Genomic DNA, 18,769 nt, shown 5'->3' with positions numbered 1-18,769 from the left:
GTATTTGGCCAGCAGTATTTTCTGGGCCAATGTGCGGCTGCTCGGGTGACCCCCGCAAGCACCTTGGTGTATCTCCTTTAGGATGTAATCGATGTCTTCTGGCCCGACGCATTTGAGTAGGGGTCGGGCGAAGGCTTTCTTGTACAACTGGTCTCCGATTAGTGTGAATCGTCCGGACCTTTTTCTCAATAACCGAGCTTCCTCCCGATCGGACGATGTCTTTCCCGACCCCAAGAATTATATTAGTGTTGTCCTCCAATCGTTCAGGAAAGTGAGTCATTCCATTCGATCGATGTGTGCCACCAAAGAGACTTGCTCGATCGGTTGACCTATGACGATCATCGTTAGCGAGCTAGCTAACTTGGCCAATTCATCTACAGCCTGAATTTCCAATCGGGGGATCTTTTGTATGACAACCTCTTGAAAGTTGGACTTCAGTTTTTCAAAGGCCTCTACGTAGAGCCTGAGTCGGGTGTTGTTTATCTCGAACGCTCCGGACAGTTGCTGAGCGACCAACTGAGAATCCTAATGGATCAAGACTTTGACTGCCCCGACATGCCGAGTGGCTTGTAAGCCGGCTATTAGCGCCTCGTACTTGGCCTCGTTGTTGGTGGCTCTGTAGTCTAGCTGAACGGCCAATTGCATTCTATCTTCTTGCGGGGAGATGAGTAGTATGTCGATGCCGCTCCCTTGTCAAGTGGACGAACCATCCACATTATCCTCCACATGGCTTTCGGCTCCGGGCTCTGTACCTCGGTGACGAAATCCGCCAAGGAGTGTGCTTTAATGGCAGTTCGGGGTTGATATTGGATGTCGAACTCGCTGAGTTCCATTGTCCATTTGTTCAGTCGTTCGGACGTCTCGAGATTGAGAAGTATTCTCCCCAAGGGACTATTAGTCATCACGATTATAGAGTGAGTGAGGAAGTTCATGGGAAGCCTTTGAGCGGTGAGTACTAAAGCATAAGCCAACTTCTCAAGACCAGTGTAGCGAGACTCAACATCTTTTAGTATGTGGCTTAAAAAGTACACCGGTTGTTCCTCGCTGCTCTGCCTAACTAATGCCGAGCCGACCGCATTCTCTGTGGACGACAGGTAGATCCGAAGTGGCTCGCCAACACATGGTTTGACTAGGACAGGAAGAGAGTTGAGGTATTCTTTGATCTCTTTGAAAGTCTTGTCACACTCCTCATCCCATTGAAATTTTATCGCTCGACGTAGTATTTTGTAGAATGACAAGCTCCGATCTGTTGTCTTGGAGATGAATCTGGATAACGCTGTGATACGAACAGTCAATCGCTGTGCCTCCTTCAGGTTGCGGGGCAGGGGCATATCTTGCAATGCTTTTTACTTTGATTGGGTTCGCCTCCATGCCCCGCTCGGTTACTATATAGCTGAGGAAGCACCCACTCTTTGCAAAGAATAGACACTTACTCGGGTTCAACTTTATCCCATAAGTCCTGAGTGTTCGACAGGTCTCCTCAATATCTACACATAGGTCAGCCGCTCGATCGGAGAGATTTTATTAGGATATCATCTACGTATACCTCCATGTTACAGCCGATCTGCTGTCGGAACACTTTATTCATCAACCTTTGATAAGTGGTCTCGGTATTCTTGAATCCGAACAGCATGACATTGTAGTAGTATGTACCATCAACCATAATGAAGCTGACCTTTTCTTGGTCTTCGCGGGCGAGCGACATTTGATGATAATCTTGGTAGGCATTCAGCATGCAGATCAGCTTGCATCCCGCGGTGGAGTCCACCATCTGGTCGATCCGAGGCAACGGGTAGAAATCCTTCAGACATGCTTTGTTCAGGTCACGGAAGTCAATGCAGACTCGTCATTTGTTGCCCGATTTGGAGACGAGGACAACATTGACGAGCCAACTAGGAAATTGAACTTCCCTCACGTGTCTGGCTTGCAACAGCTTTTCTACCTCCGCCTGGATGATCGGGTTCTGTTCGGCACTGAAGTCCCTTTTTCGCTGCTTCACCAGACGAGCGTCCACTTGGACATGTAGCTCATGCTGAGCTATGCTTGGAGAGATGTCGGGCAGCTCTTGTGTTGACCATGCAAATACATCATGATTTTGTTGGAGACAGGCGATCAACTTCGCCTTCTGCTCGGCTCCTAGATCTGCAACTATGAAAGTAGTTTCCTCCGCTCAGCAATGATGGATTTGGACTTCCTCTTTCTCTTTATAGACTAGAGCAAGAGTTTTTCAATAACAGTATTTACCTCTAGCCGTGAAGTCTTCCGGGCGGACCTGGCTTCGGTTTTGACTATCTCGACGTAGCAGCGCCGAGCAGCTAGTTGATCACCCTTGACCTCTCCTACCCGGTCATCTACCGAGAACTTGATCTTTTGGCAGTAGGTAGAGACTACTGCCCGGAACTCATTGAGGGTCGGTCGGCCCAGGATGACATTATAAGATGAGGAGGCGTCCACCACGATGAAGTTCATGGTTCGGGTCCTCCTGAGCGATTCTTCTCTCAGTGAAATGGTCAATCTTGTTTGGTCGATCGTCGGTGAACCCATACAGTGGGGTTGTCATAGGAAACAGCTCGGCCCAATCGATCTACAGCTGATCAAATGCCTTCTTGAAAATGATGTTCACCGAGCTCCCTATGTCAACAAAGATACGGTGAATGGTATAATTAGCGATCACCGCGCAGATGATCAAGGCGTCGTGGTGAGGGATCTCGACTCCCTCCAAGTCTCGGGGTCCCAAGCTGATCTCGGGTCCACTCGCCTTCTCCTGGCTGCATCCCACCGTATGTATCTCCAGTCAATGTGCGTACGACTTCTGTTAACGTTCTGCAAGTGTACGGATACATCGTCAGTAATAAAGAAAGATATCGTATCCACAGGGACTGGTATAATCACTAAAGATATGTCAACATGAATTAGCTAAACAACTGATCAATTGATTTATAGAACTAAGTGCAACTATGAAAAGTAAAGCATAAAAACAGGAATAAGGGTTACGATAAAAGGGTGTTCTAGGAGTTTTGGTTTTTTTGTAATATTATTCAATGTAAATGATCTACTAAATTTTATTCCTCAACTGTCCATCATTTGTAGAAGGTTGTCGATTCTCTCTTGCAATAGACAACCGACTTAGGACTAAAATCTATATCTAAATGTGATCAATTAGGAATGATTCCTATGATGTCCTTACACGGCTTGCCTGTCACGTGCGCCTCTCGGATAATCAACATAGAAATTCATCACTTCTCAACCTCATCAAGATATAAAGATTAATGCATACAATCTATCCTACCCCCTTGAATGATCTTATGTCACCTTCAAGATTTTCCCTCAAACGTCCTTACACGGGCATGTCTGTCATGTACGTCTTTCGAATAATCGAATGAGGGATTACCTCTACAAGATCCACAAGACACTCAAACATTCAATCATGTATGGTAATCAAGCCCAATCACATCAATCCACACAAGATCAAATAGATACAAAATAGGACAATATCATAGAAATAGGAAATTGACAAATCCACAAGAGTTTACATCAAATCACATTACAAATACTCCCTCCATCCTAGAACAAGGAGATCTAATCCATAGAACGAAGAAAGAAACCCAAAGACAAGAAAATCCCAAGCATCTTGATCCCAAAACCCAAGAAGAGAAGGGAAGAAAAGCTTATCTACGTTGAAGAACGATCTTCGGATCCAATCCTCGATCTCAGAGTCGATTCGTTGAAGATCTGCTCTTAGATCGCCGGAAAATCCCTCCAAGAAGGTGGAAGAATGCCCAAATCTTGATTTCTCCCAAAAGGAAGAACTCCCCCCTTCAAATGAGGAAGAAACCCTTATATAGAACTGGGGTTTGGGCACCACACAGCCCTGAGACACGGCCATGTGAAGCTCACACAGCCTGGTCCATTCCCTTCACTGCCCAGGTGACACGGCCGTGTGATGCTCACACGGCCGTGGAATGCTCTGCCACTGCCCCCTTACACGGCCATGTAGATCTACACGGCCTGCTCTGCCTCTGGCTCTGAAACTCCTGCACAACCATGTCTGGGGCACAGCCAGGGCTTTCTTGGCTTCTAGAAATATTGCACGGTCGTGTACATCTACACGGCCATGTACTGCTTTGGCTCTGGTAGGCTTGTACAACCGTGTCTGGGACACGACCATGTACTACTTTGGCTTTGTAAATGTGACACGACCATGTCATGGTCATGTGGTTCTCACACACCCCTTGCATGGCCCTTGCACACCCCTTGTCATGGCCCTTGTAATAGCTCTAAATGGTTATGTTTCATTGTAGCGTCTTTTACACCATCAATATGGGGTCTTTATCTAGTTTAAGTCTTCATCAAAGTTGTAGATCTTGGAGTTATCTACAAATAGGTATAAAGAACAGCCCAAAACTCCAACCGAGCACAAAGTTATGACTATTTTACTTTTGGTCTGTAGTGCTGAAAATTTCACACTGCCTTAACACGGCCGTGTGAAATTCACACGGCCTCAACACGCCCCCCACATGGCCTCCACACGGCCATGTGGTCTCCACATGGCCAAAACCTGCAAGGACCTAGTTTTTGTATGTCCGTGACACTCTGGAAGCTCTAAACTTCATTTAAGCTCCATTTTTGCTCCAAATCACGTCCTATCAATCTAAACAAGCAAAGAGCAGATCTCCGAACAGAATATAATGGAAGTATGACATTACAATGAAATAGGGTGCAATAAACATATATTATGCTAATGAAATACAAGTATAAAAGTATATATAATCTACGCACATCAACTTCCGGGCTCGAATGGAATTGCCGTTGATTGGTTCGCCGGCGATGATGTTTATTTCTCCCCGGGCTGCTTGTTTCGATTCTTTTCCTCCCGAGCGGAGGGCCTGCTTCAGTTTGTTGGTGCAATAGCCCCTGTGTCAGGTTGACCAGGTTGACTAAACTTGAGTGGGGTCAAGCTTGAGTCTTGATGTTTGAGTTTCAATGTTTGACAATACATAGAGATTGCAGATGCAATCGTCCGTTTGGGGAGATTGTTGATACAATTCCCCTCTGGTCAAGGTTGACCAGTTAGATGTGAAGAAGAGTCAAGTAGGTCAAAGAGTTAACTGGATACTTGACTGGGAAATGTTGGTTGCTACTGGGAATATCGTACCGGTTCCCCTGTACAAAAATTTTGTACAAGTCCTGAATCATTCCTAACAACCTATTGTGTTCTTTAGAAATTAAATTTGGAATTGCAAACAGAACTTAACATTATTGATTCTAAATTTAACTTATCTGTTCTTAGAGGTTTAGACTTGGATCGCAAATGATACTTAACATTATAGATCCAAATCCACCCACGTTACAAATTCAATTAAATATTTATTTCAGATATCGGCTCCCAGGTCAAACATGGCGAGACACTTGGCCTTCTTGGGTATGGAAACATCCACCACTGCCTCGACAAAACCTCTCAATGAAATTCAGTATTTAATTTCCTTATAGTAACCCTAAGTTTAACCAAAAAGAACAATCGAATCATAAGAACAAAAAAATAAAAGAAACACAACTTCGAATCACAAATCTGAAAATCTAGAATCACTAGCCTCTTGTGTTTGATATTTCAAAATCTATACAAAGAAAACTAGTATGATGCGGAATAGAATTACTAGTTATAATTTTCTTTGTAAGCAACAACCTCTTGATCTTCTATCGTATTCCTCTTCTTATCTCGGACGTTGTGTGGGCAACGATCTACCAAGATGAGAACCACCAAGACACCTTCCTTATTGCAAGTTCGGCCACCAACCTTCAAGCTCCAAGGGATGCTAGAACAAAGCCTTCTTTCTCTCCTTCTTCTCCTAGCAAGAACCGGCCACCACAAGAACTCCAAGAGAGGGATGCACCGACCACTAAAGAAGAAGAGAAAAGGAGGAGTATAGGGCCGACCACACCAAGGAAGAGAAGAGAGAAACAATAGAAGATATGTTGTGAGGTGAGACACCTCTACCCTCTCTTTTATATTCCTTGGTCTTGGAAAATAAGAAAATTTTATTATTATTAAAATTCCCTTATTTTTCTATTGGTTAATAAGGAAAATTTAATTAAAAATTCCTTTTAACCCTTCTCATGGTTGACCCCTACAAGTACTCTAAATAAGGTAAGTTTTAAACACAAAATTAAAACTTCCTTATTTGTTTCCGGAAATTTTTAAAATACAAATTTCTCTATTAATTTTTCCTTCATGGTTGGTTATAAAAAGAAATTTTTATAAATTAAAACCTCTCTTTTAAAACTGTGGATATTTACAAAAAAGGAAAGTTTTCACCAAAATTAAAATCTCCCTTTCAACTACAAATAAGGAAAGATATCTAATCTTTCTCTTAATCTTTTGTAGAAAACTATAAAAGGAAAGATTTAAATTTTAAACTCTCTTTTAAAACATGGCTTCCACATAAGAAAAGATTTTAAAAGCAAAATCCCTTTTATTTTATATGGTCGGCCACACCAAGCTTGGGCTCCAAGCTATGGCTGGCCACCCTACTTGGCTCAAGCCTTTGGCTTGGCTGACCCAAGCTTTGGCTCCAAGCTTGCTTGGTTGACCACGTAAGGGTGGGTAGGTGATGGATATAATTCTCTATAAATAAGAGGCTATGATAGGGACCGAGAGGAGGAATTGGTTTTAGTCTCCCGATGAAATTAAGCTTCCCGTGTTCGCCCCGAACACCCAACTTAATTTCATCAATAATAATTCATACCACTAAAGAATTATTATTGAACTACTGCACCAATCTCAAATTACATTTTGGGCTCCTTCTTATCATGAGTGTGTTAATCTCCCTATGTTTAAGATGTCGAATGTCCACTAATTAAATGAGTTACTGACAACTCACTTTAATTAATATCTTAGTCAAAGAGTAGTACCACTTTACCTTATCCTCATGTTGGACTAAGTTTACCTGCAGGATTTATATGACAATCCTTATGAGCTCCTTTTGGGGACATTATCAACCTAGATTACTAGAACACAGTTTCATTCTATAATTAACAACACACCATATAAATAATATCATTTCCCAACTTATCGGGCCTATTGATTTATCGAACTAAATCACACCCTTTGATAAATTAAAGAAATGAATATTAAGTATATGTGCTTGTTATTATATCATGATTAAGAGCACACACTTCCATAATAACAAAGGTCTTGTTCTTTTATTTAATCAGTATAAAAAGAACTTACCTTAAATGGTCCAGCTCAATATACTCTGAGTGTACTAGTGTAATTTTATAGTCAAGATAAACTAATATCAAATTACACTACGACTATTCCAATGGTTTGTTCCTATCCATCTTAGTCGTGAGCAACTGTTTATAATTTATAAAGAACTGATAACATTATCTTCTGTGTGTGACACCACACACCATGTTATCTACAATATAAATTAATTGAATAACTACACTTAGCATAAATGTAGACATTTAACCAATGTGATTCTTTATTTCAAAATAAATGTTTACAAAAAGTTAGGCTTTTAGTATACACTCTAACAGGAAAGTCCTAACTGGAGGTTAGGTAGTTGGAAATCCTTGTGAGTGAAGCTATGTGAAAGACCTAGTAAGTGAAGCTAGGCAGATGGAAAGACCTAGTGAGTGAAGCTAGGCAGTTAGAAATCTTGGTGAGTGAAGCCAGGTGAAAGACCTAGTGAGTAAAGCTAGGAAGATAGAAAGACCTAGTGAGTGAAGTCAGGTGAAAGTCCTGGTGAGTGAAGTCAGGCAAGTAGAAGTCCCGGTGAGTGAAGCCGGGCCGTGGAAAGACCTGATGAGTGAAGCCAAACACGTGGAAATCCAGGTGGGTCAAGATTGACTGGACACCTGGTGTGGGAAGTCCAAGTAGGTCAAACGGTTGACTGGATACTTGGCACAAGGAAATCCAGATGGGTCAAGAATGACCGGACATCTGGTGGAAGGAAGTCCAAGTGGGTCAAGGTTGACTGGATATTTGGCACGTGAAGAAAAGTCCAAGTGGGTCAAAGGGATTGACCGGACACTTGGTGAAGAAGTCCTAGAAGGTCAAGGTTGACCGGATGCTAGGCATAATATTCCAACAGGTCACAATTGACCGAATGTTGGAATTGGAGACCTTGGACTTGGTTTTAGGCAAGTTAAAGGTGGTTCAATCGATCAACCGATCAATTGAACCGAAGTCCAATCGATCAGTTGATCGATTGGATGTGTGTCGTGAACAAAGATGACCCAATCGATCGGTCGATCGATTGGGAGCTTATGTCGCACACATAGAGGCTTTCCCAATCGATCAACCAATCGATTGGGAACCTCCAATCGATCGGTCGATCGATTGGGGATAGGCTGGATTTCTTGCGAGATTGTGGGAAAGCCTGAATCGATTGGTCGATCGATTCAAACTATTCTCAGAGAGCACAGAGGCGCTCTGAATCGATCGACCGATCGATTCAAAGTCTCCCCAATCGATTGAGAGTAATTCAATCGATTGAGATTCGACTGTTGCGCAGGTTATAGCTGTTGTCGAGCGTTTTCCTCCGCAGATCTTCAACTCCACTCTCAGCTATTATTTCCGAGCTCTCATTGCCAGTTCTTGAAGATTCTTGGAGGCACGTGCTGGTGCACTTCCAAGGCTCAAGAGGCAACAACAAGCAACAACTAAGCAAGAAGAGAGGGTTTTACACTTCTACTCTTTGTATTTTTCTTCTTGTGTTGAGTGTTGTATGTGTGAGTGTTGTACAAGGTTTCTCAACCTCCAGTAGTTACCGAGAAGGAGTATTTTCTTAGTGGAAAGTGCTCGCGTGTGTGGATCCTTAGCTTAGTCAACTCTTCTTGAGGTGAATACCAAGTAAATCCCTTGTGTTAGCATTGTAGAGTGCTTGGTAGTCTTATTCCGCTGCCTATCAACAACAACAAAGCAAGCAATCAAGCACGATGAGTTATTCACCCCTAGCACATTTTGACCCTAACACGGTCGTCCCAACCCTGAGCGGGCTCAGCCTGCTCTCTTCGCTGGTGCTGTCACTCGAGTGATCTTCCCATGTCTCGTTGCCCAGCGGATTGATGTCTATGCCGTCGATCGGGAGAGAGGGATCGATGACGGTAGTTTCGCTAAGCCAGTCAGCTAATGATGGGCGTCACTCCTCGACAATCGCGTGTGTTGTGAAAAGCGGACTGGTAGAAAGAGAAAAATATAGGTGTCCATACCTTGCCCTTTGATGCTTTCAGCCGGCCAGAAGCGACATGCTACACGACATGCGTCTTTGTCTTATGTGGTCGCCCTCCTTCGGCTCTTGGCCCCTTAGGCGGCTGGTGGTTGCTCATCTGTAGACATTTGGTTGGCGTTGAGTGTTCGGCTAGCGTCTCCTTCCTTCTAGCTGTCTGGGCTTCCTCCACATTGATGTACTCATTGGCCGTTTTGAGCATGTGATCATAATCTCTGGGCGGCTTCCTTATGAGAGACCGGAAGAAGTCTCCCTCAATGAGCCCTTGAGTGAATGCATTCATCATGGTCTCGGATGAGAACAAAGGGATATCCATGGCCACCTGATTGAAGCGCTGAATATAGGCTCGTAGAGCTTCTCTCGATCCTTGCTTTAAGGAAAATAAGTTGACGCTCGTCTTTTGATAACGTCTGCTGCTCGCGAAATGGTGTAAGAAGGCCATTCAAAAATCTTTGAAGCTTCGTATAGATCTATCCGGCAGCCTTCTGAACCAGCGTTGCACCGAGTCGGAAAGCGTGGTGAGGAAGACTCGACATTTTACTCCATTTGTGTACTGGTGGAGTGTGGTTTCGTTATCGAACCGATCCAGATGATCATTTGGATCGGTCAAACCGATGTAAGACTCGATCGCCAGCGAGGTGTAGTGCTTAGGGAGAGGATCTCGCAATATGTCCTCGGAGAACTGATGGTTGATCTGCTCGAGAGAAGTGTTGTTGCGAAGCGACTTGCCCTTTCGTGCGTCCTGGAAGGGCGCTTCGTCCGAAGAAGATCCCTATTCTTGGTTGGCTTGAGCTATCTCCGAGGGTGTTTGGAATAATGCCTGATGAAAAGGTATGGGTGCGAGTGGCACCTCGCCATGCGTGTCAGTCGGCAACCTGTTCTGCCCCCAGATAGAGAGTTGCTCCGGGTGGTCCTCCTGTGCTGCTCGGCCTCCTGCTGCGGACGTTGCTTTCTGCGCTTGCCGATCGGCTAGCATCTTCTGTTGTTGCTGCTTGACTATTTTTTGCGCTCGAGCTTGTACGAGTAGATCGAGTTCTTCTTGGGTGAGCATCACTGTGTGAAGTTGTCCAGCGTCTTCCATCCTCTCGGCTCGGATGTAGGTTGTGTTCCCACAGATGACGCCAAATTTGATCCTGTCCGATAGTCGAGGTGATGGAAACTGGGGGCGTGGCGCTCCGGTTGACCGTGTGTCGACTCCTCGAGACCCTGTAACCATAGCTGCGTCAGTGCCGGGCCAGGGAAGGGGTCCCTAGCGATGGCCCTCGGGCGCTCAAGTCAATCACCGACGATGTGTGGAAGCAGAGCAAAGTAGTGAATAGTAGCAGCAACAGTAGATTATCGCATACCTCCGTTGAAGCTTTGACCTCCTTTATTAGGGCTCCTGTAGCGTGCATGCACACTTCCCAAGGCATGCACACTTCTCGAGACTTCCTCTAAAAAGATGTATCAGTAAAGTATCCCTGACACAATATCTTAACGAGTCGAGCATATCTCTGAAGTGACAGTGGAAACATGCTTTTGCAGATATCTGGCAATCTTTCTAAAGGAAAGATTGCCAGTTATCTTATAGGTCTGAATCGATATTACCTTCAGAATTATTCTATTTTCAATTATCAAAAAAAAATTAATGTCATTTCCCATCTTCTTTTTGATGACCCTCCCTCTATTCAACCAGTTACCATCTTTTTTTTTTACGGCCGGTGAAAAATTCCTATAAGATCGGACCGATCGTCCTAGATTCGGTATTATCTGATTTATAATTTTATTTTATTTTATCACCATCATTTTCAGCTAGCGTCGACGCCTCTGATGGCATTCTCATCGATAGAGGAGGCTTTTTCAGGGAGCTCCTCAGCAGCAAGGGAATACTCCGTGAGTCCTTGGAGTTCTTCTCCCTTGACCTCTCCTCCTCTAGGCTCACCAGTCGCGTCTAGGTCTGCCTTCACGTACGACCCCTAGTATGCCCACTGTGGCGACGACCTCGCCTACTTTGACATTATATACTCTTTGATCTCAATCCAGCTACCAATCAAAACCCCTCAATAGCGATCCTTTGTCGATCATCAGTCTTCTCATTCTCGCAACATTTTCCGATTGTCCAACTACCTTCATAAAGAACGCCAACATGAGAAGATCATATCACAACTAAAGTTACACAGTTTGGCTTCATTTCATGTTCTTGAATTTCTACGTACGAACAGATGCAGAGCACTATCACACTTTCCATTCGATGCAAAACCTTCAGATTCAGCTCAAAACCAGAGAAGAACAAATATCAGATTCAACTCAAAACCATTCCCAATGGCATAACCATGCACAGCATGTCCTTGTCTCAAAGAAGAAAAGAATCACAAGCAGGAAGAACTGAAGCAACGGCCAGTTCATCGACTTTGAGGGACTCCATGTGTTACGTCTGAGCAGGGGCGGAGCCAGGAATTGACTAAAGGAGTGGCTAAAATTTTTAACTATTACTATAACAACAAAAAAGTCTTACCCCAATAGGTGGGTCGATTTTATGGATCCTTCTATGTTATTAGACTCTATCCCATGCTACATCAACATCCAAACTTAAATAAATTTTATCTTATTTTATTGTTATTAACTATTTTTTTTAATTTAAAAATATCCATCATTATCGAGCTATGTTAGCTTTATGCCTCAAACTACTTCGATGAGTATTCGAGTATTGTTCTTGCTGGTTGGGCAGTAAGGAACCATCAAGTAATTTTGAAACGATTTGGTCCAATCTACCCACTCTTATATCGACTAATTAATACCGCTTAGAATTTTCTAGGGCCATTGGATATGTGAACAAATCCCGACCTAAGTTGGCTTCTCGGTGCAACCCATCAAGATTTGGTTGACATTTCCAGAGAAGGACTTGATGACAATTGCACTGAGATTCCTTGTCTACAATCTGGCAACAAAGATATACTTAAAACAAGAGAGTCGATATTTTTACACTAGCAAATTTAGATGTTTTCTAATAACACTGGAGAGGGGTTCAAATAGGGATCACAACTTCAAACTCCCTTGTGTATCGATATATTGAATCAACACGAGACAATCTTAAATGAAGTAACTGATGCAGTTGGTGACAGATTTGGTGCATCATCAAAACATCCTTCTTCGGGTCGTCATGCTATCCTCAAAGGTGGAGAAACTAAAATAACTCTATCACCTTGAACAAAAAGAAACGGCACAATTCACTTGGTGGTCTGTAAAACAGAGATAGGATGCACATAAAATTCTGAGGTTATCAACTTTATTGAATAATAGCTTAAGTTTTAAATAATGAAACAAGAGAATAAGTAATTTAGTTTTGCAAAGTTCAAAATGCATAGTTTGAGTTTGACAACATTGTATGGTACAGGTCTGGTATGGACGTATGGTTACTTGCGTGGATGTCAAACAGAAGAAAAACATAGACTATTTGAATGCAGAAGACTGACTCAACAAGTGTATGCCAGAAGAATAAAAACTCTTTTATGGTTGACATTGCACTCGATGAGTTTGGGAGGAATACTATCTATTTATTGTTGTCGTCATACAATTTAGAGGCAAACCAGTGACACAAATTAAAAGTGGAACCTTTTTTTTGTTGTGATTTGTTCCTAAATTTATCTTTTACCAACCCAGTAGTCACTGTTATGGTAGCATGCAAAAAAAATTTACAGAAAATTCATTTCTATTTTGCTTTCCTTGATGCTCTGAATCTTCAACAAACCTTAGACTATATACTTTTTGGATATTATAATCTTAGTTTTAACAACAAATTATGAAAAACATAGACATCAGTAGCCTCTTATTTTTCCAAAAATCATTTGTGCAATGCTAGACATGTGTCATTTCATTATAATAAATAAATTAGAATATGTAAATTAGATAAACTTGGGCAAAATTTGTTTTGTTGGCACTATTGCATCTTAGGATAATGATACCATAGTAGCAAGATTAGCTTACCTGAACTATTTCTTCATAAGTCTCATTGTCAATTTCCACAATAGTTATGATCTCTTCCACATCTCCAAGAATCATATTCAAATGCTGATTGTAAGCCTGGAACAGAATGAATGTTTAAAAGGTGAAGATAAAAATAAAACAACCTTGTACGAGTATACAATCAAATTGCTTCAAGTGAAAAACAAGGTTTGTGATATCACATGTATCTCCCCTTGCTATGATAACCAAGTGCCAACTACAAAAAATCTTAATGAACAAAGCTGTACATAAAAACTAAAGTATAGAACTTATGACAACAAAAAATGACTAAAACTTATTTGGCTTTATTCCTATATCTTTAAAAAGTCAAATATAAGAATAAAATTAATAGAATATATCAAAAGTAATAATTCAATCTCACCTATTTAAGTGGTGCCCGACGATGTTTTATAACGTAATATTCATCAATAATAGAATCTACATCTATATTCATTGCAAATTCTCGCTCAATATAAATGGTCATACAATCAGCAAGAAAACCATCCTCCATCTTGTTACGAATTGTAGTTTTGACATGTTTCATGGCTGAAAAAGCTCTTTCAATTGTAGCAGTAGATACGGGTAGTGTCAACACAAGATAAATCAGTCGTGTCAGCATAACATAATTCTCTGACCTTCTACTCGCAACCAACTCCTGACATAAATTAGAAAGAGTGGATACTTGAAATCGAGATTCAGAAATCACATCACTCTGATAATGTTGCAACTCAATTCTCAAGGAATAAATATCTTGTTTTGTAAAATCCTGACGGTAAAACTTCTCTGCAAGCTTGCAAATGTCATCTATGTTGAATGATTCAAATGAATTTTTAGGGTCCAATGCTGTGCTAAGAGAAAGGAGTTCTACTGATGTCTCATTAAATCTTGTATTTAACTCCATCAGAAGAAAATCTATTGCTTTATTGAAAACATCAAAATGATAATGATGCTCAACTGTAGGATACTCTCGCCCACGGGAACGACCAACCCTATATGAACTGTCGAAGTCAGGTATGTAAACATCATGTTTTGAGCAAAATGAAGTCACTTCCTGTAGAAATTCTTCCCAGCCATCTTCCCTCAATGCTTGAATGACAATTTTTGTACTGTAGACAAATCTCATTGCAGTTAAAATATCTTGAGTTTTCTTCTGGAGGGTCTGCCACAAAATATCAGTGATGGCCAAAATCCTACGCATGAAATGCAAGACAAATACAAATTCGAAGCTTGTTATGTTTTTATATATACCACCAACTTCAGCCTGAGAACTTGTATTTGAACTATGCTCACTTAAATGCTCAAGCACCTTACAAGTAGCACCATACATATCTATCAAACTCTTTACAGAGTCATAATGAGAACTCCAACGAGTTGCCCCTGCTCGTTGCAAGTTACCAATCTGATTAGCCCCACGTCCTGGATTACGTTCTCCAATTTCTAGCAAATGCTCTATTTCTCTTCTTTGAGTAATTTGCAACTCACAAAGACGCTTAGGAGAAGACGTCATCATATTAACAACATTATCCAAATGAGAGAAGAAATCCCAAATATCTCGAACATCCTTAACTGCTGAAACCAATGTTAATTGTAATCTATGCGCAAAAAAATGTACATAATATGCATATGGAAAATCTTTGAGAAATAAAGCCTGTAGTCCATTCCAAGCACCCCGCATATTACTAGCCCCATCATACCCTTGGCCTCTCATGTTCTGAGCTGGAAGGTTGTAATGAACAAGAATATCACTAACTGTGTTTTTGAGTGTCAATGAGGTAGTATCACTAACCTTTTGATTTCAAAAAATCGTTCTATTAGAATACCGTTGCTATTCACGAACCTCAAGATAAGAGCCATTTGCTCACGTTTAGATTCATCTTGTGCTTCATCAACAAGAATACAAAAGCTTGCATCCCCAATTTCACTTTGAATTCTTTGTCGAACTCTATTGGCCATAATATTCAAAACCTCTTTTTGTACTTCTGGAGAAGTGTATGTATTATTTCTTGCAGCACTACTCAATACATCTCCAACTTCTTTATTAAGTCGTCCAAAAGCATCCAACAATTCAAGAAAATTTCCTCGATTCAATGACTTAGATGATTCGTTATGCCCCCTGAAAGAACAACCTTGAAGTGCAAGCCACCGCACACTTGTAATTGTGGTTTTAAGACGCAGACAATTTTTCTGAACTTCCTCACTTGATACAGCAAGCATTACTTTGTCAATATGCTGAGATAGTTTCATTAAACCTTCGGCCTTTCTCAAAGATGTATTATGATGTGATGAAGATGAGGTACCAACATGAGTGAGAAATGCACACTTATCTCCATTACATACCCTCTTCCAACTGTTAAATCCATCGATGGCCAATGATGAAAGGTTTGGTTGAGTAGGATCGGTAAGAAAAAGAAAGCAATAAAAGCAATATGCCTTATCTGTTGAAGAAGAGTATTCCAACCATCGAAACTTATTATACCAATGTTCTTGGAATCTACGTGTTTGCTTACCAAATTGTGTTCGTTGATATGTCAAAAGTTTCGGTTGATATGGTCCAACATTTAGGTAAGCTCGTCGAACTTGGTCTCGTTCATTTATTGGATATTCACATATTTGTTTCCTCTTCCCCGGATCACGTTCAATAGAAATAGATAGTTCTATGACAGGATTAGAAGGTGAAGACTCTATGAATTCAGAAGATGTGGCTACTGAAGGGGGGACATCATTAGGAATTGAGGAACCTTCAGATTGGTCTTGTTTTTGAAAAAAAAGATAATAAAGTTTTTCCCCTTTTCATAACAGGTTGATGATTTTTCATTTTCAATCTGCAAAATTAACCCCTATTAAGCAAACCAATTATATTATTAATAGTTACATAATCTCAAACAAAACTAGAAATAACTAATACAACTTTAAGAAGATTGAAGCTTCAACTAAAAATTTTGATAATTCTATAAATACTAAATAGTCATACATCATTAATTCTACAAATATTCATCTAATTAGAAATAAATAATTAAATATAATCTACAGATTTGTATTACCCACATATACAGAAATAATCTCTAACAATGATTATTAATTTAAAGTTAATGTCCTAATTCCTAAATCAGATAAGAATAATGAAAATTTTTTGAAACTCACAGTGTCAATTTTACAATTTCATTTGAATTTCTGTCTGAAACAAGCTTAGTTTAGAGTATCCAGTACCTGCATGAGATACAACAGCTATAAGGAATTATCCTTGATCATTATTCATGATATAATGTAGGTAATTTGATATTTATAGGTCTAGGTAGAATTCCTGAAGGTTCGCCTAACAACCCTTTAATGTTTCCATATTTTTTCTGTATAATACTACTCAAATACTGAAATACATATCATATTACCATTCTTAATACTAAACAAAATCATAAAAAAAAACAAGAAATAGGATATGGAAAACCTAAAATTCTATCATAGGTGCTGCATTGAAACTATAAATAAGGAGCATTGAAATAAGGAAACTAAAAAACCTATAAAGAATGTCATAGAACTCGTTAATGCCCACTGATATAACATTAACAAATTCAAAATTAAAATGCATTGCAATTCCCTTTTGGTTGCTTGCTGGAAAGTGGAAACAATTCTCTAGTACGGTTTGGTCCATTTGGAAACTACAAGTCTACACCCATCTAACACCGATAGTTCCCTAATTCAGTTGATACATTGGAAGTTAAAACTGGGCGGCAGGTTGCGAGGGAAAAGAGGAGATTGAAGGGGGAAAAAACTCAAAGAAGATGATTGAATGGGGAAAAGAGGAGATCTTATGTATAGCCGGTATACCTCCTCGAGACCTCGACTTCGCCTTCGTGAAGCTCGGTGTTGTCTGCGTGAAGCTCGGCGTTGCCTGCGTGAAGCTTGGTGTCACCTGCGGGCTGCGGCGGATGAAAGGGGTGGCAGGTAGGTTAAGTAACGAAGCATAAGTTTTTATCTTATTATGCTATATTGCTATTTAACAGAGAATGGGCCAAATCCAGGCCTGGGCTACAACCCAGGCCTGCCACCCCTTACATCCGCCCCTGCGTCTGAGAGTAATTTATTTTATTAGGTCCAAGAATTAAGATATCTTTACCTTATAATTTACCTTATAAGTCTATTATCTTTTATAAATTTTTTTAATATGGGACTTGATTGAATACAACAATTGAAAAGATTTGGAAACGATAATAATCTTATAAGGTAATGATTAATTCTTTTAGTTCTAACAATTGGTATTAAAGTCATTATGGAAATATGTGAACATCATTTGGGCATAACAAATGATATCAAAGTCATGATCCAGATCAGATATCATGTGAGATGGTCTTAAACAAAGCTGAGGGTGGGGCCCGAAGCAGGTCACTTTAACCTGCTTCAAGCCCTGCTCTGAGCTTCTCCGCAAGTATCCAGTCACCTTTGTTGGGACCGAAAAGTAGATAGAGGGGGGGGGGGGGTGAATAGCTCGTCGCGTGCTAGGTGCTCGTCGTTGCTTGTTTCTTCAAAGATGCGCAGCGGAAATACAAGAAACAAACCACACAACGCTAACAAGGTTGGTTTACTTGGTATCCACCTCACAAGAGGTGACTAGTCCAAGGATCCATACCTACTCACGCACCCTCCACTAAGAAAACCCTCTTTTTCGGTAACTACCGAAGGCGGAGAAGCCCTATAAGTTCACACTACAAGAGGAAGGGGAAAGGATACAAAATACAAACACAAAGCTTACAATGAGTACAAGAAAACCCTAACCCTAGCTTTCTTCCTCTTGCAATAGATCCGCCTCTTGACTTGGAAGAACCTACAAGAACCTTAAGAAATGACGTGGAGAGCTCTGTGGAGTAGCTGGTGAAGATCTGAGATGAAATCGTGAAGTTCTTCTGCAGCCATCGCACGCCTGCAGCTCAAATACGACGCAACAGTCGGATCCCGATCGATTCGAAAGCTCCCAACCGATCGGGGAGGCTTTGGATTGATCCACGGATCGATCCAGAGCGCCTCTGTGCTCTGGGAAAACACCTGAATCGATCCACGGATCGATCCAGCACTTATCGCGCGAACCAGTAGCGTCCCAATCGATCGGCTGATCGATTGGGACCTCTGGATCGATCCACTGATCGATCTAGAGGCTTTCTGTTCGCTGGGAAAGGCCTGGATCGATCCACTGATCGATCCAGAGGCTTTCTGTTCGCTGGGAAAGGCCTGGATCGATCCACTGATCGATCCAGCTCCTGGATCGATCCACTGATCGATCCAGCTCTTGATTTTTGCCCAAAACCAAGTCCCAAGCCTCTCAAACCAACATTCGGTCAACCCTGACCTGTTGGTACATCATGCCTAGCATCTGGTCACTCCCTTGACCTGCTAGGACTCTCTCACCAAGTGTCTGGTTAATCCCTTTGATCCACTTGGACTTTTCTCTTCGTGCCAAGTAACCGGTCACTCCCTTGACCTACTTGGACTTCCACCAGATGTCTGGTCAATCTTGACCCATCTGGATTTTCCCGTGCCTGGCTTCACTCACCAGGTCTTTCACCTAG

At 41.4% G+C, this 18,769-nt stretch overlaps 1 protein-coding gene across 1 annotated transcript; it reads right to left on the bottom strand.

Annotated features, from left to right (window-relative positions):
• Window positions 1-11,255: 11,255 nt before the first annotated feature.
• LOC122019138 (zinc finger MYM-type protein 1-like) lies at window positions 11,256-15,458 on the bottom strand. Its single transcript, XM_042576637.1, has 6 exons — window positions 15,035-15,458; window positions 14,909-14,963; window positions 13,630-14,806; window positions 13,197-13,292; window positions 11,389-11,472; window positions 11,256-11,339 (listed from the first exon to the last, which is right to left on the bottom strand). The coding sequence occupies exons 1-6, from the start codon at window positions 15,456-15,458 to the stop codon at window positions 11,256-11,258; spliced, it is 1,920 nt and encodes a 639-aa protein (XP_042432571.1).
• Window positions 15,459-18,769: the final 3,311 nt, after the last annotated feature.

This window comes from Zingiber officinale, chromosome 9A (assembly GCF_018446385.1).
Source record: "Zingiber officinale cultivar Zhangliang chromosome 9A, Zo_v1.1, whole genome shotgun sequence".
NCBI lineage: Eukaryota > Viridiplantae > Streptophyta > Magnoliopsida > Zingiberales > Zingiberaceae > Zingiber > Zingiber officinale.
The sequence above is the reverse complement of the archived record's forward strand: the minus strand, read 5'-3'. Positions and strand labels throughout refer to the sequence as shown.